Below are 25,607 nucleotides of genomic sequence, written 5' to 3' on the forward strand. Positions count from 1 at the left end.
TTTTCGAATAATTCAGTTCACCGAGTATCTCAGAGGTAGCGCAGTTCACCTTAATCTGTCCAGCACGAGTTCGATTCCAGACCGCACTGTAAACTACCACACTGGTGCATCGTAGGCAGAGCAGTGTGAGGCGACCTGGGCGTGGGAGACGCCTCGTGCTTACGTAGGGTTTTGTAAAAGGTCAATTTACAGAATTGGAAAGAGCAACGGCAAATCACTCACTCAGTGTACGTACTCTCCGCCTTGTGAATGTTTTCCAATGAGTGACTGAAACGGAGAATGCAAATCTAATAGGAATTATTCATCCTTTCACCGTTCACGAACTGCAGAGAATCATCATGTACATAGCACCAAAACAGCCTGCTTACTGCTGCTTCTGATGCTGCTTCTGATGCTGCTTCTGATGCTGCTTCTGATGCTGCTTCTGTTGCTTCTGTAGCTTCTGTAGCTTCTGTAGCGTCTGTAGCGTCTGTAGCTTCTGTAGCGTCTGTAGCTTCTGTACCTGTTGCTTCTTATTCTTTTTCTGCTCACTCTTGCCGTTCTGTTCTGTTCTTCTTCTTCTTCTTCTGCTTACTGTTGCTTCTGCTGCTGCTGCTCATGTTTGTAGCTGCTGTTGCTTTGCAGCTTTTCTGTTCCTTCTTCTTCTTCTTCCTCCTCGTGTTCCTCTACTGCTACTACTGCTACTGCTACTACTGCTACTGCTGCTACTGCTAATACTACTACTGCTGCTACTACTACCGGTACTGCTGCTACTGCTACTGCTACTATTACTGCTGCTACTACTGCTACTACTGCTACTACTACTACCGGCACTGCTACTACTGCTACTACAGCTACTACTAGTCTACTACTGGTACTGGTACTGCTACTACTGCTACTGCTACTACTACTACCAGTACTGCTGCTGCTACTACTACTGCTGCTACCACTGCTACTACTGCTACTACTATTACCGGTACTGCTACTACTTCTACTGCTACTGCTACTACTACTACTACTGCTACTACTGCTGCTACTACTACTGCTGCTACTACTGCTACTACTGCTACCGGTACTGCTAGTACTACTACTACTGCTACTGCTGCTGCTACTACTACTGCTGCTACTACTGCTACTGGTACTGCTACTACTGCTGCTACTACTGCTACTACAGCTACTACTAGTCTACTACTGGTACTGGTACTGCTACTGCTACTACTACTACTACTACTACCGGTACTGCTGCTGCTACTACTACTGCTGCTACTACTATTACCGGTACTACTGCTACTGCTACTACTGCTACTACTACTACTACTGCTACTACTGATACTGCTACTACTACTACTGCTACTACTGCTACTGCTACTGCTACTACTGATACTACTACTGCTACTACTACTACTGCTACTACTGCTACTGCTGCTAGTGCTACTACTACTGCTACCGGTACTGCTACTACTACTGATACTACTGCTACCGGTACTGCTACTACTACTGCTACTACTGCTACTACTGCATTTTCTCCTTCTCATGCTGTTGCTGCTGCTCTGATCCTGCAAAAGGGGAGGAACTTGAGGGAGAACATGTCAAGCGAGGAGAGGATTGAGCGCCACCTGCAGGAGGCATTTGGACACGTGCCGTGCCCGCACGCCGCACGCCGCGTGCTTTCATCTGCGGCATCGCTGACGTTGCCTCGTACTCGGTGTTTTCCCGCCCATCTCCGGCCGCATCGTCGCACTGCCATCTTATCTTATGAATTCTTCGTTCCCGGTTAAATCGTCGCCCGTGTGCTGTGAGCGATAGGTGGTCTCATGATCTCCATACCGGGTGAGCCGCAGGTGAGTCATGCCAGCGCCTACCTTGGTCCCCTCCCACCTTGGCTTTGCCCTCCGGGTTCATCACGTTCTCTCTGTGGGTTACAACACGCAGTGGGAACGCCTTTCGTGTCGTGCTTTTGTGTCGAACGATACAGGTCACAGGTGTGTTTAAATATATATATATCTGGGACATGGGCGCGGGCCATCCTTGTGTTACCGGCATGATCATTCTGTACCTGTCCATCGCGGGTCACCGTGGGACCTAGTTCAGGTCATGAGGTCATCGCACCACCAGTAGTGTACCTTGTTACAGGTCACCATGGGACCCAATTTGGGTCATCATACCACCAGTGGTGTGCCGTGTTACAGGTCACCGTGGGACCTAGTTCAGGTCATCACACCACAAGTAGTGTACCTTGTTACAGGTCACCGTGGGACCTAGTTCAGGTCATCACACCACCAGTAGTGTACCTTGTTACAGGTCACCATGGCATCCAATTTGGGTTATCGCACCACCAGTAGTGTGCCTTGCTACAGGTCACCGTGGGACCTAGTTCAGGTCAACACACAACTAGTAGTGTACCTTGTTACAGGTCACCATGGGACCCAATTTGGGTCATCGCACCACCAGTAGTGTGCCTTGTTACAGGTCACTGTGGGACCTAGTTCAGGTCATCACACCACTAGTAGTGTACCTTGTTACAGGTCACCATGGGACCCAATTTGGGTCATCATACCACCAGTAGTGAACCTTGTTACAGGTCACCGTGGGACCTAGTCCAGGTCATCGCACCACCAGTAGTGTGCCTTGTTACAGGTCACCGTGGGACCTAGTTCAGGTCATCGCACCACCAGTAGTGTGCCTTGTTACAGGTCACCGTGGGACCTAGTTCAGGTCATCACACCACCGGTAGTGTACCTTGTTAAAGGTCACCATGGGACCCAATTTGGGTCATCGCACCACCAGTAGTGTACCTTGTTACAGGTCACCATGGGACCTAGTTCAGGTCATCGCACCACCAGTAGTGTACCTTGTTACAGGTCACCGTGGGACCCAATTTGGGTCATCACACCACCAGTAGTGTACCTGGTTACAGGTCACCGTGGGACCTAGTTCAGGTCATCACACCACCAGTAGTGTACCTGGTTACAGGTCACCGTGGGACCTAGTTCAGGTCATCGCACCACCAGTTGTGTACCTTGTTACAGGTCACCGTGGGACCTAGTTCAGGTCATGACACCACCAGTAGTGTACCTTGTTACAGGTCACCATGGGACCTAGTTCAGGTCATCCCACCACCAGTAGTGTACCTTGTTACAGGTCACCGTGGGACCTAGTTCAGGTCATCGCACCACCAGTAGTGTACCTTGTTGCAGGTCACCGTGGGACCTAGTTCAGGTCATCACACCACCAGTAGTGTACCTTGTTACAGGTCACCATGGGACCCAATTTGGGTCATCACACCACCAGTAGTGTACCTTGTTACAGGTCACCATGGGACCTAGTTCAGGTCATCGCACCACCAGTAGTGTACCTTGTTACAGGTCACCGTGGGAACTAGTTCAGGTCATCGCACCACCAGTAGTGTACCTTGTTACAGGTCACCATGGGACCTAGTTCAGGTCATCGCCCCACCAGTAGTGTACCTTGTTACAGGTCACCCTGGGACCTAGTTCAGGTCATCGCACCACCAGTAGTGTTCCTTGTTACAGGTCACCGTGGGACCTAGTCCAGGTCATCGCACCACCAGTAGTGTACCTTGTTAGAGGTCACCATGGGACCCAATTGGGGTCATCACACCACGAGTAGTGTACCTTGTTACAGGTCACCATGGGACCCAATTTGGGTCATCATACCACCAGTAGTGTACCTTGTTACAGGTCACCATGGGACCCAATTGGGGTCATCACACCACGAGTAGAGTACCTTGTTACAGGTCATCATGGGACCCAATTGGGGTCATCACACCACGAGTAGTGTACCTTGTTGCAGGTTACCATGGGATGGGACCCAATTGGGGTCATCACACCACGAGTAGTGTACCTTGTTACAGGTCAACGTGGGAAAGCGGTGTCCTATTCTAGGCATTTCGAATTTGCAGGTGTCGGAGTTGCGGATAACGAGAGGGCGAGACACTTCGTAGCTTGATCAAAGCTCCTTTATTCCAACAGAGAACATACCGGAACTCACGCATCTTTTATAACGCAACTCACTCTTAAGGGGGCGTGGCTCCAACAAGCGAGCGGACGCCACGCCCATACAATCAATAGCCCCACTGGTCCCGTGCCTGTGGATTATGTCCCAATGAGGTAACCCCCACACAGGAGTCATTGGACACAAACAAATAACCAAAACTGGTCCATTTTCTGCTGTGGGTTTGATATTCGGAATTTTTGAACTTTTAAATGTTTGTTTTATTCGAGAATTTTCCAAAACTGCATTCATTACCCATTATCAAAGTGGTTAAAGTACCATAAAATGCCAATTATATCAACCTTGTACCAAGGTACAGGTATTGTGCATTTTGTCCCAAATTCATGTCTATTAGGTACCGACACCTTTTAGGCACGGGTTCTTTAGCACACGACTACCAAAAAAACAGTGCTGACCTGACATGCTGATTATGGCAAAAAAAGTCATATGTAGCGTGTTTATTGCATTAATTAATTACCAAATAGACTGAGATCCAACTATAAACTGGCATCCTGATGTTTCGCAGGTGGAACATGGCCCTGCCGATCTCCACAAAATTTTGCATATGTGTTGGTCGTACCCAGGGTGAGGTCATGGCCCATGGGCATAAAGGGGAAACCCCTCCAGGCTGCTCGCTAAGGTAGCTGGTGTTGTCTAGCGTTTTAGAATGTGCTCGAAGAGCCTACCAGTTGTTTTGCTGACGGATCAATTAGTCGTCCCATCTCTTGCTGCGAGAAGGGGGAAGGGGGAAGGTAGGGGGAGGGAGTGGGAATGGGAGAGTGGTGGAAGGGGAAAGGGGGGGGAGGGGAGGGGTGATACATCTTTGGGGTGGGGGGGGGGGTGCTTTGGCAGGCCCCTCCTTTTGGGGTGGGGGGTGCTTTGGCAGGCCCCTCCTTTTGGGGGGGGGGGGGGGGTACAGAATGGAAGGAGGAAAAATTTACTCATGCAAAGTGTGCTTTAACCTCAACGTTGCCCAGGTAAAGGAAACTGTAATACCCTCTGCCACCACCAGTTGGCGCTACACACTTACATAGAAAATTGACAGGTCCCTCCATTTGGGGGGGGGGGGGGGGGCGGGGGCGGGGGTGGGAGAGAATGAAAGGAGGACAAATTTACCCATGCAAAGAGTACTTTAACCTCAGTGTTGCTCAAGTGAAGAACGAAATTGTCATTTCCTCTGCCACCAAGAGGTGGCGCTACACGGTACACATTTACATAGATCATTTATGCCCTCCCCTCCCCCCACACCCCATGTGAGGCCACTGTCACATAGCCTATGTTACCCCCCACATAAAGTTGTATTTGTACCCTGAGTTTGCAGTTTGTAACATAAAAGATGTGGGTGTGCATAAGGAACGACAGATAGAGAGACAATGGTGTGTGTGTGTGTGTGTGTGTGTGTGTGTGTGTGTGTGTGTGTGTGTGTGTGTGTGTGTGTGTGTGTGTGTGTGTGTGTGTGTGTGTGTGTGTGTGTGTGTGTGTGTGTGTGTGTGTGTGTGTGTGTTAATTCATGTTGTAAGATGAGGTTCATCATCGCAAGTAGAGAATGTAGTTTGAAACCTTTGTCGGGCAGTATTACAGCGGCAATGAAACGAATCTATAAATGCTTAAAAACTACCACGAAAAAGTGAAGTTTTATTCTGGTATTAAGAAATTCTGGATCATTGACAATTCCAAACCGGTAATCGACAGTGTCCACAACATTAATAACAAGGGTAAAGCTAAATGTCTTTCAACCTTTGATTTTTCCACATTGTACACAAACATTCCACATGACTAGCTCGTAACCGCATTGGACAGAGCAATAGATAAAGCATTTGCAGGAGGTAATAGCGTATACATTAATGTATATCAAAACAGAGCACACTGGTCTGCAAAGGATATAATCAATATTCATGCAGTTTTTCAAAAAGTAAACTCAAAGAAAGTATTCGATTTCTACTAAATAACAGTTTCTTTACATTTAGCAACAAGATACTCCAGCAGACAGTGGGGATACCCATGGGTTCAGATCCCAAGATACTCCAGCAGACAGTGGGGATACCCATGGGTTCAGATCCCAAGATACTCCAGCAGACTGGGGATACCCATGGGTTCAGATCCCAAGATACTCCAGCAGACTGGGGATACCCATGGGTTCAGATCCCAAGATACTCCAGCAGACAGTGGGCATACCCATGGGTTCAGATCCCAAGATACTCCAGCAGACAGTGGGCATACCCATGGGTTCAGATCCCAAGATACTCCAGCAGACAGTGGGGATACCTATGGGTTCAGATCCCAAGATACTCCAGCAGACAGTGGGGATACCCATGGGTTCAGATCCCAAGATACTCCAGCAGACAGTGGGGATACCCATGGGTTCAGATCCCAAGATACTCCAGCAGACAGTGGGGATACCCATGGGTTCAGATCCCAAGATACTCCAGCAGACAGTGGGGATACCCATGGGTTCAGATCCCAAGATACTCCAGCAGACTGGGGATACCCATGGGTTCAGATCCCAAGATACTCCAGCAGACAGTGGGGATACCCATGGGTTCAGATCCCAAGATACTCCAGCAGACAGTGGGCATACCCATGGGTTCAGATCCCAAGATACTCCAGCAGACAGTGGGCATACCCATGGGTTCAGATCCCAAGATACTCCAGCAGACAGTGGGGATACCTATGGGTTCAGATCCCAAGATACTCCAGCAGACAGTGGGGATACCCATGGGTTCAGATCCCAAGATACTCCAGCAGACAGTGGGGATACCCATGGGTTCAGATCCCAAGATACTCCAGCAGACAGTGGGGATACCCATGGGTTCAGATCCCAAGATACTCCAGCAGACAGTGGGGATACCCATGGGTTCAGATCCCAAGATACTCCAGCAGACTGGGGATACCCATGGGTTCAGATCCCAAGATACTCCAGCAGACAGTGGGCATACCCATGGGTTCAGATCCCAAGATACTCCAGCAGACAGTGGGCATACCCATGGGTTCAGATCCCAAGATACTCCAGCAGACAGTGGGCATACCCATGGGTTCAGATCCCAAGATACTCCAGCAGACAGTGGGCATACCCATGGGTTCAGATCCCAAGATACTCCAGCAGACAGTGGGCATACCATGGGTTCAGATCCCAAGATACTCCAGCAGACAGTGGGCATACCCATGGGTTCAGATCCCAAGATACTCCAGCAGACAGTGGGGATACCCATGGGTTCAGATCCCAAGATACTCAGCAGACAGTGGGGATACCCATGGGTTCAGATTCCAAGATACTCCAGCAGACAGTGGGCATACCCATGGGTTCAGATCCCAAGATACTCCAGCAGACAGTGGGCATACCCATGGGTTCAGATCCCAAGATACTCCAGCAGACAGTGGGCATACCATGGGTTCAGATCCCAAGATACTCCAGCAGACAGTGGGCATACCCATGGGTTCAGATCCCAAGATACTCCAGCAGACAGTGGGCATACCCATGGGTTCAGATCCCAAGATACTCCAGCAGACAGTGGGGCATACCCATGGGTTCAGATCCCAAGATACTCCAGCAGACAGTGGGCATACCCATGGGTTCAGATCCCAAGATACTCCAGCAGACAGTGGGCATACCCATGGGTTCAGATCCCAAGATACTCCAGCAGACAGTGGGGATACCCATGGGTTCAGATCCCAAGATACTCCAGCAGACAGTGGGGATACCCATGGGTTCAGATCCCAAGATACTCCAGCAGACAGTGGGGATACCCATGGGTTCAGATCCCAAGATACTCCAGCAGACAGTGGGGATACCCATGGGTTCAGATCCCAAGATACTCCAGCAGACAGTGGGGATACCCATGGGTTCAGATCCCAAGATACTCCAGCAGACAGTGGGGATACCCATGGGTTCAGATCCCAAGATACTCCAGCAGACAGTGGGGATACCCATGGGTTTAGATCCCAAGATACTCCAGCAGACAGTGGGCATACCCATGGGTTCAGATCCCAAGATACTCCAGCAGACAGTGGGGATATCCATGGGTTCAGATCCGGCCCCTTTCTTTGCAAATTTATTCCTGCACATGTACGAATTTGATTGGGTCCAGAACATGTGCAGGAATAAATTAACAACTGCACGAAGATGCGGAAACATCTTCAGGTTCATTGACGATTTGTTGGCAATTAATGATGGATTTGTATTCGAGCAGCTTCATGATGATGTTTATCCAAAAGAACTTGAATTAAAAAAGTAAAACCAAACTTCCACTTCAGTTTCCTGTTTAGAATTACAAATTGACATCCATAATAATACATTTCACACCAAATTATTTGATAAACGAGATGCCTTTCCATTCCACATTGTCCGAATGCCTTTCTTAGAGAGCAACATTCCCAAAAAGCTATTTTATGGTACGGTTGCAGGTTAAATAATTAGGACTGTGAGAGCAACCACACACAGCTCTGAACCGGTCAATAAATTACAACTAGTCAGACGTATGTTAGCGCAGGGGGCTGCAGTCGGTAGATTAAAACAAGTTTGCTTTAAAATCACAAAACGACACCAAATCGAATTAGTAAAATACAATACGAATAGTAATAATATTATTCATGAGATCTTTATGTAAATACAGTACAATATAATAATTAAATATACTACAAATCAATGTTGCTCGGAATCGGTGGTTGCTAGGATACGGCAGCATGCAAAAAACCGTTATCGGTGAAAGTTTGAACATTCGAAGTAGTTTGATCGAGGACAGATACAGGACACATACAGGACACATACAGTACACATACAGGACACATACAGGACACATACAGGACACATACAGGACATGATGTGCATGATTTAATGATATCATATTATTGAGTGTGTAAAGAAAGTTATAAATATAGGATAACACATTAAATCCCATTGTGAGTAAAGTTGGAATAAGTGATGTTGCATTGATGAGTTGAATGACTGCCTGGACACAACTGAGGTTGTGGATCCACTGATGTACCATCTATTGATGTGGATCCATGATCGAGATTGTGGATCTACTGATTTACCATCAATTGATGTGGATCCATGATCGAGGTTGTGGATCCACTGATTTACCATCAATTGATGTGGATCCATGATCGAGGTTGTGGATCCACTGATTTACCATCAATTGATGTGGATCCATGATCGAGGTTGTGGATCTACTGATGTACCATCTATTGATGTGGATCCATGATCGAGGTTGTGGATCCGCCGTTTGGAGAGGTCCTGGGCTGAAAGGATCGAAACCTCGAGGAAGAACGGTGTCCAGCTGATGATCCATGCAGTCGGGAAACTAATCAGTTGCTTACAGGTTAAGGTTCTTGCTTTAGGTGGAGGAACTATGTTTGAGGTTTGCAATTCAAATAAAGTTGAATATGGGATGTTGTGAAATCAACATCATTAACAGCAATCCTTTAAATTATTTATATTTAAGTTTAGGAACAAGCAATACTGTACAATTATTTGTGTGTGTGTGTGTGTGTGTGTGTGTGTGTGTGTGTGTGTGTGTGTGTGTGTGTGTGTGTGTGTGTGTGTGTGTGTGTGTGTGTGTGTGTGTGTGTGTGTGTGTGTGTGTGTGTGTGTGTGTGTGCGCGTCTGTGAATAAAAGAGAGAGATACAATTGTGAGGAACAGAAATGAAAAAACGAGGTATGTGTGTGATGCGCCATCAGTCGATTTGCACTATCGACCAATCGTGCTGCGCTATCAATGGATCCATCGTCGTTCGTGCAGGCATAGGTAGATGGCAGCAGGCATTGATCGATCGCGTATGTGACCAGCTTGTGAGATACTTAATTGCATCTTTTGAACTGCAACCAGCTGCAACTTAATTGCAGATACTTAATTTCTGGTGGCAGCGACAGGGAGCTTCACGCGGAAGACTGCATCTTTTGATCTCTGTCACCAGAAAATGAGATAATATTGCATTCTTTGTCCTGTCTTTGTTCCAGTGACCAGAAAGTTCGTTGATTTCACAACTTTTGGGTCATTTTCATGGGTTGCTGGCCCATCACTGGCCTATAAAATGGGTCCTCTTTCTCCTGTTTGCCATCCATACACTTCCCAGTGAGTGATAGACGATACAACATGGATGATAACTTCAGACGATGTATGCAGGAAATAGCCGACAGCGCGATCGATCGATGCCTGCGTCTGCACGAACGATGGATCCATTGATAGCGCAGCGCGATCGATCGATAGCGCAAATCTACCGATGGCGCATGACATACATATACATATATTATATACATACATACATACATACACATACCCATACCGACGGGTACACCTTGTTTTTTCATCTGCAAACAAACATCTAAGCTCATGGAAAATATAATGATCTCGTAGTTTTTAATTTTCCATATTAACAACAACAGAATGGGGAAGAGTTTCATATTTGACAAACAAACATTGGTAGTAATAGTTTTGTGGAAAAAAATGTAGATAAAATGGGTGTTAAAGGTGATTGTGTGCTGTAATCGAGTTGAGAACGAGGCCGATGTTTGCGACACGACCAGGTTGATGTTCAGGATTCCGTGAAGAAACATGGACTCAAAGTTCAGACAGAGCAGACATCAGTTGCAAAAGACTTCAGCACTTGTCGCGAATGAATGTAAGATTAAATTACAGTGAGGATATCAAAGTTTGGAACAACCTTTCATGGTGGTGACGTCATTGTTATACAGAACAACTAGAAAACCATTTGAGCACAACCTCTTCACTTTGAACTTCGTTGCCCTGCAGCTGGTTTAAGGTCTTCACTTAGCAATCTTCTTTTCATTCTTTTTATTTTATTTTTTATAAATCCTCCTTTACGTCCCTCACTTGTACATAATATGTAGACGCACCCTCATCAGATCTCTCGTGTAACGGAGAGTGGAACGGCATGGGTTGGTAAAGGGTAAAGTTGGTGGCGTGAGTTTTAGAGTGGTATCATATCGTCATCGGTAATCCAAATGTAGCTGTGGTACCTGGTCGAACTGGGCTACCACTCGAGTAAAAAGGTGCCGCCATTGGTATTTAACAACTGTTGTGTCCGTATCAACTACCACATGATGTGAGCGTCTGGTTTACCGCAGGCCGTCCGCATGGCGGAGGGAAAGCGTGTGAAGATCCCGTCATGGTTCCTTGTGAACAAGTCGGGCACCAGGCATCGCCTGCCAAAAGAGATGATCTTCGTTGGCCGAGAAGACTGCGAGTTGATGCTTCAGGTTAGTGGAATGCCTTTTGTCCTTTGGGATCAACTTGTTTCCTTGGATGATGTTCCTGCTTCATTGTTGCACTGACAAAAATACTAACGATGATCATTAAAATTGGAGCATAAGAAACTCTTGTTGAAGTCTCAATTGATGGAGCTACTTGTGCCATTGTAGGTCCTTGTAGGTTTCGCCATTGTAATATCCGTTCAAATATTCGAAATGTGCTACACCGTACACCGTAATGCTGGAGTCGTACTAGTAAGGGCATTTTATGAGATATTTCACAAATCTGTTAACTAAATTGTTACCAAAAAATTTCTTCACCAATATGTTTGTAAAGGTGTGTAATAACATGTGTTAAAATGTTGAAGTTCAACTCCCGTGGGAAACCCAGAAAAAAAGCTGTTGAATTCGTGTACCGAAAAATTATTTTCGAGAATTTTTATTTTTTAAAATCGGCCCTTAAGTAACTTATGAGGGGTCAAATAAGGGTTTTTCATGATTCTGAGTTGATTGTTAACATTTATATTTTCACTTTTACATTTACACACAAAGTAGCTTTTATTTCACATACATATATAATACTCAAGAGTTATTTCTCATTCACAATGTCAGAAGTTTCAACAGTCATTGTCTATGTCTTCTTCGGACTCAACAACATCATGACTGCAGTTTCTGCATGTAATGCCATTACAGACTCCACAGGCCGAGATGCACGTGACCCCATTCTTCTTGCAGCTGCATCGCCGGTTGCTGCAATCTCCATGACAATTACAGCTCGTGAACTGCAATAGCTCCTCAGGAGCCGTGGGGTCCAGTGTTGGAACTGGCTCATACCCATGCACACCTATTGTCCATCCATAGTCACTGGGGTTCAGAGACATGCCTGGTCCAGTGTTGGAACTGGCTCATACCCATGCACACCTATTGTCCATCCATAGTCACTGGGGTTCAGAGAGTGTGTCACCTGGAGTGAGGAGTGGCTGATCATGAGCCAGGGAGGAGGAAAGCTCAGCGAGGGGGAGAAACATGATCGCGTTCGTTCCTATCTGTTTCCTGTTCGTAAATGGAATAATCTTTACTTCAGTTCCTCTCAGGATCTTAGCTTTGTCGAGTGCCTTCAACTTCACCCGGGGGAAAGCTGCTGTTGTCTGTGGATCTGGCAAAGGTGGTGCCGGAGAGGTGACTTCGATCCAACCCATTGAGTGAAAGGGAGTGTTTCCGTGAATAGAGACAATGTTTAAATCTATATTGTCTCCAACAAACTGAGTGACTGCATTGTTTGTTTCCCCAACCTCCATAAAGACCACCTGATCATTACTTGACAATTCACTTTCACTGGCTGGCACTTTGGCTGTCATCACTGATTGATCCTCAAGCGCAGCATCAACCGCAACCTCATCATTGATCTGTTCATCGGTTTCCTCCACAATGGTGTCAAGAGTGCCAGAAGTATCTGGAACATCATCTCCACTCCTACTATTAAGGAAGCAGTATTTGTAGTTTTGTGTCTCCGTGTAAGACTCAGTGTATCCCAGCCGGTGGAACTTGTTGAGCATCCATTTTGACCCAAATCTATGATCAAGTTGTATGGCAAGCCCCATTTGGTGTGGCAATACTCCAGACCGAGGTCGACAGGCCTTAATAAAATTCTGCTCCCAAACGGCAACTCTTTCGTCTGTCTTGACAATCGGTCTCAAGAACATCTGAAGGCTTGCAGGAACAAGTGTCAGCTGACTATCGATGTCAGTCATACTGTGTGTGGTGGGGTATGACTTTGGACCTAAATCAATCAAGGCAATATCATTGGATATGAACTTGAGTGCCGTCTTTATGATCTGAGTCTTCTCATCTCCATGGTCAAGATTAGCATGATGCCTTCGCAGAATATTGTCGGTGCCATCTTTGAGACAGAGTACATCTGCCCTTCTTTCCTGTGTTGTGAAATACAAGGTGTCTTCGTATTTCTCTAGAAGTTTTATCTTTAGCCAATGCTTTGAATAAGAAAGGCTCTTCTCTGGTGACTGATCAAACTCCTGCAGCTTTTCATGGACTTGGTCCATGTTCATTACCCCATGCTCTAATTCTGAGTCTAACCATTCGCAGAATTTAATAAAAACTGCCTCTCGCTCCTCATCAATACTCCTCTGTCCTCTCTTCCTTTTTCCTTCCTCATCAGTCTTGGACAAACTGTCACCTCTCGCAAACATAAGTTTGCATCGCAAATGGTACAGTGTTTCTTCTGCTACCAAGTCATTGATCCCTTCCAGGCGTCCAGTGACTTCAGTGCCCCAGTCATCCCCGCGACTCCGTGCTGTCTTCAGCAAGCTTGCCTTCAGTGTATCTGCAGTCAAATTATCTGGCACTCTGTATTTCTTTCTAGCTTGTGCTGGATTATTTTTGTAGAGCTGGGCTGGTTGGTTGCAAAGAATGCATACATCCTTATACAGGAGGTCAACTGACTGTGATCTTCTAGAACTGCAGCCAGTTGATGAACTGAACTCACAAGTAGTGCGTCTTCTCTTCAACTTTGATGACTCTTTCTCTGCCTTTGATGCTTGAGCTGACTTCTTGGTGGTTGCAACAAAGTTGTTGTACAGATCATTTTTACACTTCTGGTGGTACCTCAGTTTTCCTTCCTTTTGAGCCTCCTTCATACGTTCCACAACAGTAACATTTTCGACAGTTTCTGCTTGTTTCAATAAAGTCGAGTATCCCTTTGGAGTTGCCTGTATGAGCCTTTCAGCTGGTGTATCCGAGCGTGCACAGATGAAGCAATTGAGCACAGGTGGAGTAACGTCTTCATCCATATTGCTAGACTCCATGTCCTGCAAAGTAGAAAATGAGATATATTTAGAAATTATTTTTCCACAAAGGAGTGTCTGTGGTGAAATATAAATGTTAACAATCAACTCAGAATCATGAAAAACCCTTATTTGACCCCTCATAAGTTACTTAAGGGCCGATTTAAAAAAATAAAAATTCTCGAAAATAATTTTTCGGTACCCGAATTCAACAGCTTTCTTTCTGGGTTTCCCACGGGAGTTGACCTTCAACATTTTAACACATGTTATTACACACCTTTACAAACATATTGGTGAAGAAATTTTTTGGTAACAATTTAGTTAACAGATTTTCATATGTTTCCCTTACTATACGGTCGTTACCCCCGCACGTGTACGACAAAGTGGGGTTCAGCGATTGGGTCGCTCTTTCTGTCGGTCTATTTCTGCAATCGAGAAACTAATTGATTACAATTAAATTTTACATTTTGAATACTGTACGTAGAAATGCACGAAGCTGCTGTTTAGCAGTAGTTTGGCTCTGAACTTGGTAACTTTTACAGAATCTCATCCTGGGTAAAACAATTATTGTTTCCGTCTGTCCGTCTGTCCGTCTGTCCGTCTGTCCGTTTGTCCATCTGTCCGTCTGTCATTCCAACAAAAATGAAAATCATTCCAAACAGGAAACATTGTTTTTTAAGGATGTCATGAAGGACACAAACAACATGCACAAATAACTAAAGTAACGTGTTAATAAGGCGGTGTATGAGACGCTGCATCAACGGTGGTAAACTTTGATTCAATGGTTTGTTGTTTTCTTTCTTTCTTTCTTTTTCGACATTCTTTAAGACTTTTAATTTCAATTGAATTATAGACTTGAACACTGTGGAACACAAATCACCTTTTTTGCACTTTCAAAAGCTTTTGGTTGAGCAGTACTCGGGCAAATTTTTACGTTGAATCGACCAATCAATTTTGTCCCACGCTTTGAGGGCAGAGCAATAGTGAGAGTAAGACAAAACGGCGGCGCCCTGCGATGCAACACCTGATCTAACTCAGCCTGATCCTGATCCTGAGCCTGATCTGTTTGTTTGGTGCATATTTGTCTCAAAGATCGTTCCAAAATCGTCAGTTTCTCCGAGTAGATTTGGCAGAAGGTTCCGGTCTAGACTTCCGTTTGACCAATCGGCTTCGTATGGTTACCTGATATTCAAAGTACACAGACAAAGATAATGTATTTAGTGCTTGGAAACGCAAGGCAAGAGTTGAAAAGACTGTTTGGGGTAACGTGTTCTATGAACTCTCCAGGTATTTATAGGTTTTACCTAATCACACATGGATACAGGTGACTACCAGGCCGTGCATCTGTAATACCTCAACAGTAGGATCGATGAAAGTGTGGCGGACACGATGGCTTGCTGGCGCGATGACATCATTCCGCGCACCAGGAGGGTGTCGGCCACGCCTGAGGGGTAGGCGTGGCCTCGGGATATACACGGGGCTCACAGCCCCGAGCACGGCAGTGCTATAGTTTTATCCATCGGCAGTGCTATAGTGCGTGGAATAAAGACACTTGTGGTTACATACGTTGTTGCTTCCTTTATTGGCAAGACAAGTCGTGCGCATAGCACCGCACTACATTGGTGACCTCGACTAGTTCAGCCGACGCTGACCTACAGAACGCGCCATGACGAGCAGCAACGCGGTAGCGGTAAAACTCCCTGAGTTTTGGGAAGCTCAGGCGGAGATATGGTTTATGCAGGCCGAAGCCCAGTTTCAGCTTCGTGGCATAACGGCGGACGAGACACGCTATTTCCATGTCATCGCCGCCTTCGGGCCCGGCACAGCCGCCCGAGTCGTGTCCGTCCTGCGGAACCCACCGGCCGACCACAGGTACGGGGTGCTCAAGCGTCGCCTCATCGCCACGTTCGGCCTCAGAGGACGAACGGGCCGACCGTCTCCTGGACCTTCCCGACCTCGGCGACACGCGACCATTGGTCCGAATGGACCACATGCTGTCGCTACTGGGGGACAAAGCACCGGATTTTTTTTATTCCGGGCGCTCTTTTTACGCCAGCTACCGGCCCAGGTACGCCTCGCGTTGGCCGGTTCCAACATAAAGGAACCCCGCGCGCTGGCCGTCGAGGCCGACAAGTTTTACGCGGCGTGTGACACGCGGGCGAGCTTCGGTGCGGCCGTCGCGGATCCCGGGGCTGACGCTGATGCTGATGCACCACACCTCGTGGATCTCGAGGCTGATGCACACCGCGTGGCCGCCGCCATGCCCCGCCCACCACCGCTGCGAAAACCGCGGCCTCCGCCTTCGCCGCAAACCTGGTGCCATTTCCACGCCAGGTTTGGCCACAAGGTGAGGAATTGTTGCCCGCCGTGCTCCTTCGGCAAGTCGGGAAACTACAAAGCCGGCGCTCGGTAGCGGCCCTGAGCGTCGGCCATTCCGGCAGCCTCCTGTTTGTCACGGACACCTTGTCCGGGCGTCGCTTCCTCTGCGACACGGGCGCACAGGTGAGCGTTATCCCCGCCTCCACATCCGACAAGCGAGCCGCGGGCCGGGGCCCCGCGCTGCTTGCAGCCAACGGTACGCCCATACGCACCTTCGGGAAGCGCTGCCTCTCCCTGCGGTTCAGAGGGCAACGCTTTCAATGGACTTTCGTAACCGCTAGCGTGCCCATGGCATTGCTCGGTGCGGATTTCCTGTGTGCAAATGGGCTGTTGGTGGATGTAAAGAACAGGCGCCTCGTCCAGGCGGAAACGTTCAGCTCGCTGGCTTGCACGCTGAGCAGTTCGTTGGGCAGCTCCCTGAGTGGCTCACCGAGCGGCTCGCCAAGCAGCTTGCTGAGCGGTCCGATCCCGGCGAGGTTGGTTTGTACGCCCCCGGCAGCGGACGAGTTCACCCGCCTCCTCGCCAGCTTCCCGGCCCTCACGCGGCCCACCTTCTCGGCGGTGGCTGTCAAGCACGGGGTGGAACATCACATACCCACCGTCGGGCTACCGGTCTACGCCCGGGCCCGCCGCCTCAAACCGACGAAGCTCGTGGTGGCAAGAGCGGAGTTCGCTACGCTGGAGCGGCTGGGCATCGTGCGGCGCTCCAAGAGTGCTTGGGCGTCGCCGCTACACATCGTGCCGAAGCCTGGCGGGGGATGGCGGCCGTGCGGAGACTACCGCCGCCTCAACGATGCCACTACCCCCGACCGTTACCCGGTCCCTCACATCCAGGACTTTTCCGCCCGGTTGGCGAAAATGTCCTGCTTTTCTAAGGTGGACCTCATACGCGGCTACCACCAGGTCCCCGTCCGGCCGGAGGACATCCCGAAGACGGCCGTCATTACGCTATTCGGCCTTTTCGAGTTCCTTCGGATGCCCTTCGGTTTGAAGAATGCGGCTCAGGCGTTCCAACGTCTGATGGACAGCGTCTTGCGCGACCTGGATTTCGTCTATGTCTACCTGGACGACATCCTCGTCGCAAGCGCGTCCTGTGAAGAGCACCTCCGCCATCTCTGCACGCTCTTCGAACGCCTGGGACAGCATGGCCTGATCGTGAACCCCGCCAAGTGCCGGTTCGGCGTCGCCGAGATCGACTTTTTGGGGCACCGCGTCACCAGGCACGGGGCCATCCCCTTGCCAGCAAAGGTGGAGGCGGTCAAGGGGTTTCCGCGCCCCCGCACGATCAGGGGGCTCCAGGAGTTCCTGGGCATGGTGAACTTTTACCACCGTTTCCTGCCCCGCATCGCCCAGCTCCTGCGCCCCCTGCACGAGGCCCTCCGGGGGAAGCCGGGCAAAGGTGACGTCGTTTGGACCGAGCAGATGGACGCGGCGTTCGCGGGCTCGAAGCTCGCCCTGGTTAACGCCACCATGCTCGCGCACCCGGCGCCCGATGCACTGATCGCCCTCACCACCGACGCGTCGGACTATGCGGTGGGCGCGGTGCACGAGCAATGGGTGCGTGGAGCTTGGCAACCGCTGGCGTTTTTCAGCCGGCAGCTTCGCCCGCACGAACGCCGATACAGTACCTTCGACCGCGAGTTGCTCGGGCTTCACCTGGCGGTCAGGCACTTTCGCCATCTGCTCGAGGGCCGTTCGTTCACAGCCTACGTCGACCACAAGCCCCTGGTCTTCACGATGGCCAAGGTTGCCGAGCCGTGGTCGGTCCGGCAGCAGCATCACCTTTCGGCCGTGTCCGAGTACACGACGGACATCCGGCACGTCGCGGGGAAGGACAGCCCGGTGGCGGATTGCCTTTCCCGGTCCGTCGCCCATGCGGTCCACCTCGGCATCGACTATGCCCGGATGGCGGCGGACCAGACCACCGACCACGACGTCCAGGCCTTGCGGACCGCCGTCACGGGCCTCCGCGTCACCGAGGTGCCGTTCGACGGCGCGGGCACGGCCCTCTTGTGCGACGTCTCCCTCGGGCGGCCTCGCCCCATCGTGCCCGCGGGCTGGCAGCGCCGGGTTTTTGACGCCATCCACGGCCTGTCCCACCCGGGCACGAAGGCCTCCCAGAGGCTGGTCGCCGACAAGTTCGTCTGGCATGGCCTCCGGAAGGTCGTCCGCGATTGGATCAGGACGTGCCTCGCGTGCCAGCGCGCGAAGGTGCACCGCCACACCCAGGCCCCGTTGGCCCCGTTTACGGTGCCCGAACATCGGTTCGACCACGTTCACGTGGACTTGGTGGGACCTCTGCCCCCCTCGCGGGGTTTCACCCACGTCCTCACCATGGTGGACCGCACCACCCGGTGGCCGGAGGCCGTGCCTTTGGCGGCGACGATGGCAGCGGACGTCGCGCAGGCGTTCATCGCCACCTGGGTTGCCCGGTTCGGCGCCCCCTTGTACATCTCGTCCGACCGCGGCCCCCAGTTCACCTCAGAGCTCTGGGGGGCGGTCGCGCGGGGGCTCGGTGTCCAGCTGCACCGTACCACGGCCTATCACCCCCAGGCCAACGGCCTGTGCGAGCGTTTCCACCGCTCCTTAAAGGCCGCGCTCCGGGCCACCCTCCGCGACGGCGGCTGGGTCGACAGGCTCCTCTGGGTCCTGCTGGGCCTCCGGACGGCGCCCAAGGACGACCTGCGCGCATCCGCGGCGGAGTTGGTCTTCGGACAACCGCTGCGGGTGCCGGGCGAGTTCCTCCCCGACTCCACGGCACCATGATCCGCGGCGCAGCAGCGCTCCGCGCTGCAGGAGACCGCCCAGAGGTTCGCCCCGGTGCCGACGGCGCACCACGGGCGCCCGCCAACGCACGTCGCCCCGGAGCTTCGCACGGCGGAGTACGTGTTTGTCCGACACAACGCCCACCGGACACCGCTGCGGCCCCCGTACGACGGGCCCTTCCGCGTGCTGGAGACCGGGGCGAAGCACTTCACCCTGGACATCGGCAGTACTCCTGACCGCGTTTCCGTGGACCGCCTCAAACCGGCCCACCTCGACGTGGACCACCCCCCGCCAGTAGCTCAGCCCCCGCGTCGGGGCCGCCCCCCGGCACTGCCCAACCCCGCCGGCATGCCGCCCCCCGGCCCCCCGGCCCCGCACCCATCCCAGGGGCAGCCGGTGGCATCCCGGCATCCCAGACGCCGCCAGCCGCCAGAGGGCGCTTCGGCCGGGTCATCCGTTTGCCCCGCAAACTGACCCTTCAGGTGCGCGGGAATTCTGGGGGGGGCGCGTGTGGCGGACACGATGGCTTGCTGGCGTGATAACATCATTCCGCGCACCAGGAGGGTGTCGGCCACGCCCGAGGGGTAGGCGTGGCCTCGGGATATACACGGGGCTCACAGCCCCGAGCACGGCAGTGCTATAGTTTGATCCGTGGAATAAAGACACTTGTGGTTACATATGTTGTTGCTTCCTTTATTGCAAGACAGGTCGTGCGCATAGCACCGCACTACAAAAGTGTGTAGGAAATCACAAACCGTCGGGTTCTTAGTTGGATGTAAAAACCTGGACGTAAATGATGGCGATAATTGTTATTCCCTCTTGGAACACAGAAGTTTATGTCATGATTCACCACAAAGGTCGAGGTGAAAATTGGATGAGTTAAGCGTCGTGTGCTATTCCTTTGGCATTTGCTTCTATTCGCAACTCTAATGGATGGATATGGCTGAAAATTGCATCGACTCGCAATAAATTCTCTGAATGAAAGAATGGTCGAGAAGAACATTCATTATTGAAGTACAATTTGCAATTGCATGACGAATGAAACATTACACGTGGAATGAAACATGACACGCGGAATGAAACATTACATGACGAATGAAACATTACATGCGAAATGAAACATTACACGTGGAATGAAACATTGCACGCGGAATGAAACATTACATGACGAATGAAACATTACATGCGAAATGAAACATTACATGCGAAATGAAACATTACATGCGGAATGAAACATTATACGCAGAATGAAACATTACACGTGGAATGAAACGTTACACGCGGAATGAAACATTACTCGTGGAATGAAACGTTACACGCGGGATGAAACATTACATGCGGAATGAAACATTACATGATGAATGAAACATTACACGTGGAATGAAACATTACACGCGGAATGAAACATTTCACGCAGAATGAAACATTTCACGCAGAATGAAACATTGCATGCGGAATGAAACATTACACGCAGAATGAAACATTTCATGTGGAATGAAACATTACATGAGGAATGAAACATTACACGTGGAATGAGCATTACACGCGGAATAAAGCATTACACGCGGAATGAAACGTTACACGCGGAATGAAACATTTCACACGGAATGAAACATTTCACGCGGAATGAAACATTACATGCAGAATGAAACATTACATGAAGAATGAAACATTGCGTGCGGAATGAAACATTACATGCGGAATGAAACATTACACGCAGAATGAAACATTTCACATGGAATGAAACATTTCACGCGGAATGAAACTTTACATGAAGAATGAAACATTACATGCGGAATGAAATATTTCACATCGAATGAAACATCACATGAAGAATGAAACATTACATGCGGAATGAAACATTACACGCGGAATGAGCATTATACGCAGAATGAAGCATTACATGCGAGGGTGGTCCAAAAATTTGAAGATTGGATTTTCATTTCTCCACAAGCCTGCCCCTATTCCTATTGAAGAAAGTAGTTTGTGGTGAAAATTTGAGCTTGATTGGACAATACATAGAGGTTGCTCAAAATGTTGACAAATTTGAATGAATAATAAGACAGAATTTTTAGCATCATACATCAATTCATAGATAATTATCTATTTTCAATTACTCAAATTATTTGTTATTGTTGGCTTGCACTTGTCTTCAATGGTATGCCCAAGAGATTGTGCAAAAGCACTGGCCACAAACATAGCACGCCGATCTGAGAGATTTACTCTGTCCAGAGTTGCCACTATTGCTGGAGTGATCACCTTGATGGGAGCCTTTTTCGCCTGTTTGGCAGAAGATGGACTTTGAATTCATCGTCCACTGAATCGGAGCTTTCGATCTCAGACTCATCATCATCATCAACCACAGCCGATGTTGATGGAGCAGATTGCATTGCTGTTAGAGTCTCAGCAGCATGTTTCTTCTTTCTTTTATCTTCATTCTCAAGCCTGATATGCTTTCTGTTCTCCTTGACTGCCAGAGTGTTGTCCACAGATCCCATACGTGAACTTGAGGGATCCTCACACTGCATGATAAGGAATGCTTTGTCATCTTCATTCGTCATTTTCTCAAGCGCATCATTTGGTGAGATATCGAAGAGGGATTGAAGATCATCTTTGAACATCTGCTCCTTCACTCTATAGTTTTCGAATGTCTTGGTTCTATTTTTCTTTACCAGTTTGTAGGCATCATACAACTTCAAAAGTTGGTGCTCACAGGAATCTACTCTCTGCACTGGAATTCGTGCTTTCTCCCAGTATGCACACACAGCTTGTACACTAAGTTTGGCACTTTCACGAACTGTATGGTGTTCTTGTATGTGATGGTACACCATTTTCTGCAATGTGTGTCCTTTGGTTGGTGGTGCCCCACATATTATTTCCTTTTCAGACTTGCCCAGCAACCAAACTGTGGAAGAGCTGCGAGTTTCTGCCATCTGAAAAAAACAGGATAAATGAAAAGTGTTATTTTGGAGCAACCTCTAAATAAGTTCCAATTGACCTCATATTTGGTTCCTATGATCTTTATAAACATAGGAACAAGGGCAGCCTTGTGGAGCATGGATTTTTAATAGTATTAAATATTGCATATACAGTCATGTGAAAAAGTAAGTACACCCCATGTAAAGTTTTGACTTTTTCAACATATTTCAACATACAGCTATTTGATCTTCATTTCAACAATATTGATAGATAAAGGTGATATAATATAACAAATATCATGAAACATTTACATTTTGTAATCCATTGTATAATTTAAATAAACATAAATGCAAATTTCGCACGTGGAAAAAGTAAGTACACCCTTGGCTCCAATAGGTGGTATTGCCCCCTTTGGCAGAAACAACCTCAAGTAGGCATTTCTTATAACTGTCTACCAGTCTCTGACATCGACTGGGAGAAATTTTTGCCCACTCCTCCATGCAGAATTCTTTCAGCTGTGCGATGTTTGAGGGGTTTCTTGCATGCACAGCTCGTTTCAAATCCCCCCACAACATCTTGATGGGATTTAGATCCGGGCTTTGACTTGGCCATTCCAGAACCCTCCATTTCTTTCTTTTCAGCCATTCCTTGGTGGATTTACTGGTATGTTTAGGGTCATTGTCATGTTGCAAGGTCCACCTTCGGTTGAGCTTCAACTTTCCGGCAGATGGCCTCACATTATCCTCAAGCACCCTCTGGTACAATGAAGAATTCATAGTGGATTCTATGATGGTGAGCTGCCCAGGCCCTGATGCAGCAAAGCTGCCCCAAACCATAATATTTCCACCACCATGCTTTACAGTTGGTATCAGGTTCTTGTGGTCAAATGCTGTCTTTGGTTTTCGCCAAACATGTCTTCTGGTACTGTGGCCAAATAGCTCTACCTTTGACTCATCTGTCCAGAGCACATTGTTCCAGAAGTGCTGGTCTTTGCCTGCTTGTTCCATTGTTCATTGGCAAACTTTAGTCTTGCCCTGATGTTCTTTCTGGACAGCAAAGGTTTCCTCCTGGCACACCTCCCATGTAGATCAAATTTGTGCAGCCTCTTTCTAATGGTAGACTCGTGCACTTTGACATCAACAGTGGCAAGAGCTACCTGTAGGTCCCATGATGACATTCTGGGGTTCTTGGAGACTTCTTTCAGTATCTTGCGGTCTGCTCTCGGGCTGACCTTGCTGGGGCGGCCTGGCCTGAACAAGTTGGCAGTTGTTTGGAATCTTCTCCACTTGTAGATGATCTTCCGGACAGTCGAATGATTGATTTCAAATTGTTTGGACATCTTTTTAAATCCCTTCCCAGACTCGTAGGCATCTATGACCTTCTTTCTGAAGGCCTCAGAGAGCTCCTTTGATCTAGGCATGGTGATGCCGCATACTTCAGCAACAAAGAGCAAACCAAACTAAATGTCTGAGGTTTAAATAAGACAGGTTCCTCCAAGATCCTCTCTAACGATGTTCTAATCATTTGCACCTGAGCTGGTGCACCTGATTCTAATTTTAGGTATTTGAAGTAGTGATAAATGTAGGGGTGTACTTACTTTTTCCACATGCGAAATTTGCATTTATGTTTATTTAAATTATACAATGGACTACAAAATGTAAATGTTTCATGATATTTGTTATATTATATCACCTTTATCTATCAATATTGTTGAAATGAAGATCAAATAGCTGTATGTTGACATATGTTGAAAAAGTCAAAACTTTACATGGGTGTACTTACTTTTTCACGTGACTGTGTCTGTGGACCACCCTATTACACGCGGAATGAAACATTACACACGGAATGAAACATTACATGACGAATGAAACATTACATGACGAATGAAACATTACACACGGAATGAAACATTACACGCGGAATGAAACATTACACGCGGAATGAAGCATTACACGCGGAATGAAACATTTCACGTGGAATGAAACATTACATGACGAATGAAACATTACATGACGAATGAAACATTACACACGGAATGAAACATTACACGCGGAATGAAACATTACATGCGGAATGAAGCATTACACGCGGAATGAAACATTTCACGTGGAATGAAACATTACATGACGAATGAAACATTACACACGGAATGAAACTCCTTTAATTTATATTCAGTTCGACATGAATTTGCTGCTCTAATGGACGATGCGTCTTAATTAAACCGGTTTAACGTTTTTATACTTCGGGACTTGATCTACACCAGTTTTGAGTAACAGTGCTCCAAACAATTCTGGGGTTCCTGGGTTTATACCTACCTGTACGTTCCAATGTTCCTGGACGTATACGTACCTGTATGTTCCAATGTGTTGTGTATGTTCCAATGTTCCTGGGTGTACGTTCTGAGGTTCCTGGGCATATACCTACCTTTTCATTCCATTATTCCTGGGCATATACCTACCTATACGTTCCAATGTTCCTGGGTGTTTTCCTACCAAACGTTCCAATCCAAGAACATATGACCCACGTGTCTAAATATTGATGTGTGTTCTCACTCTTTGTAATCCAATTTGGCTCTTTTTATATATATTTTTCTATAACCCATGATGTATTGAGCCACATTAGGCCTATTTACACCATGTCTTTGAGGCCACTTGGGATGTGTCAGCTATGACTGTGAAAAAGTGTTTGGCATTAACACCATACCTGGCCACCAAAAAATCAGACATTGCAGTGATTTTTATTTTAAATTTTCATGTGACATCACACACTAATTAACTGACACTGTGCAGGCTCATCCGGCCAGGGCAAAACCAATAGCTGCACTTGTCTGGTTTGCCAGAACCGAGACAAACGATTTGCCTGCACAGACTACAGGATATAGGGAGGCAGCCAGATGCGGGGTTGCTGCACCTGTATGGGCAGAAGAAGAAGGCAGCAAGGAGAACTGTGGATAAGGTGAGGAATGATATGGAAGAGGAGGTGTACAACAAGTTGGAAGAGGATGAAGGGAGGAAGATTATCTATAAATTGGCTCGTGACATGGATGAGGATACCAAGGATATGAGGGGTGAGATGCGTTGATTAAGGATGGTGGTTGAAGGGGAGCGACAGGGAGGGGTGAAATATTGAACGTGTGGAAAGGATATTTCGAAGAGCTGTTGAACTGGAAAGGAAGCAATGGAGTGCTGGAACTACCAATCATTTTGTGGAGGGGGAAGTGGAGTTTGTGGTGGGGAAAACCCAGAAGAAGGGGGCAATTAAGTGGCAAATTCAGCACTTCAAACAACATGCGAAGCTGTATCGACAAACTTTTGTTTTGTACGTGATGGCCGAGGAGGATATCTGGAATTTTTCTGCCACGAATCTTCCCCACACCCACCTGCATTGTCATCTGAAGGGTTCATCAACTCTTGTACCAAGTCAGATTTATTGGTATACATTATGGAAGCCAGTTCCTCTACCGACCTTTCTGGGGACAAGGAACTGGTTGCGCTGGACGTTTATGAGGTCATCGTCATTGATGGTGGAGTGTTGATCCACT

General features: G+C 48.2%; 1 protein-coding gene across 10 annotated transcripts in view; it reads left to right on the forward strand.

Moving 5' to 3' along the window:
- The first annotated feature begins 1,607 nt into the window (after positions 1-1,607).
- LOC137436384 (centrosomal protein of 170 kDa) overlaps positions 1,608-25,607 on the forward strand; it is a 121,208-nt gene continuing 97,208 nt past the window's right edge. For 7 of the 10 annotated variants that reach the window (XM_068130103.2, XM_068130110.2, XM_068130111.2 and 4 more), the window contains exons 1-2: positions 1,608-1,820; positions 11,079-11,210. In XM_068130103.2, coding sequence (XP_067986204.2) covers positions 1,794-1,820; positions 11,079-11,210 — 159 coding nt within the window. In that variant the 5' untranslated portion in view covers positions 1,608-1,793. Of the gene's footprint in view, positions 1,821-1,907; positions 1,962-11,078; positions 11,211-25,607 lie in introns of those variants that run through there. The other 3 variants (XM_068130108.2, XM_068130112.2, XM_068130109.2) reach the window with 2 other exon arrangements.

This window comes from Myxine glutinosa, chromosome 11 (genome assembly GCF_964187855.1).
Source record: "Myxine glutinosa chromosome 11, kmMyxGlut1.1, whole genome shotgun sequence".
Classification (NCBI taxonomy): Eukaryota; Metazoa; Chordata; class Myxini; order Myxiniformes; family Myxinidae; genus Myxine; species Myxine glutinosa.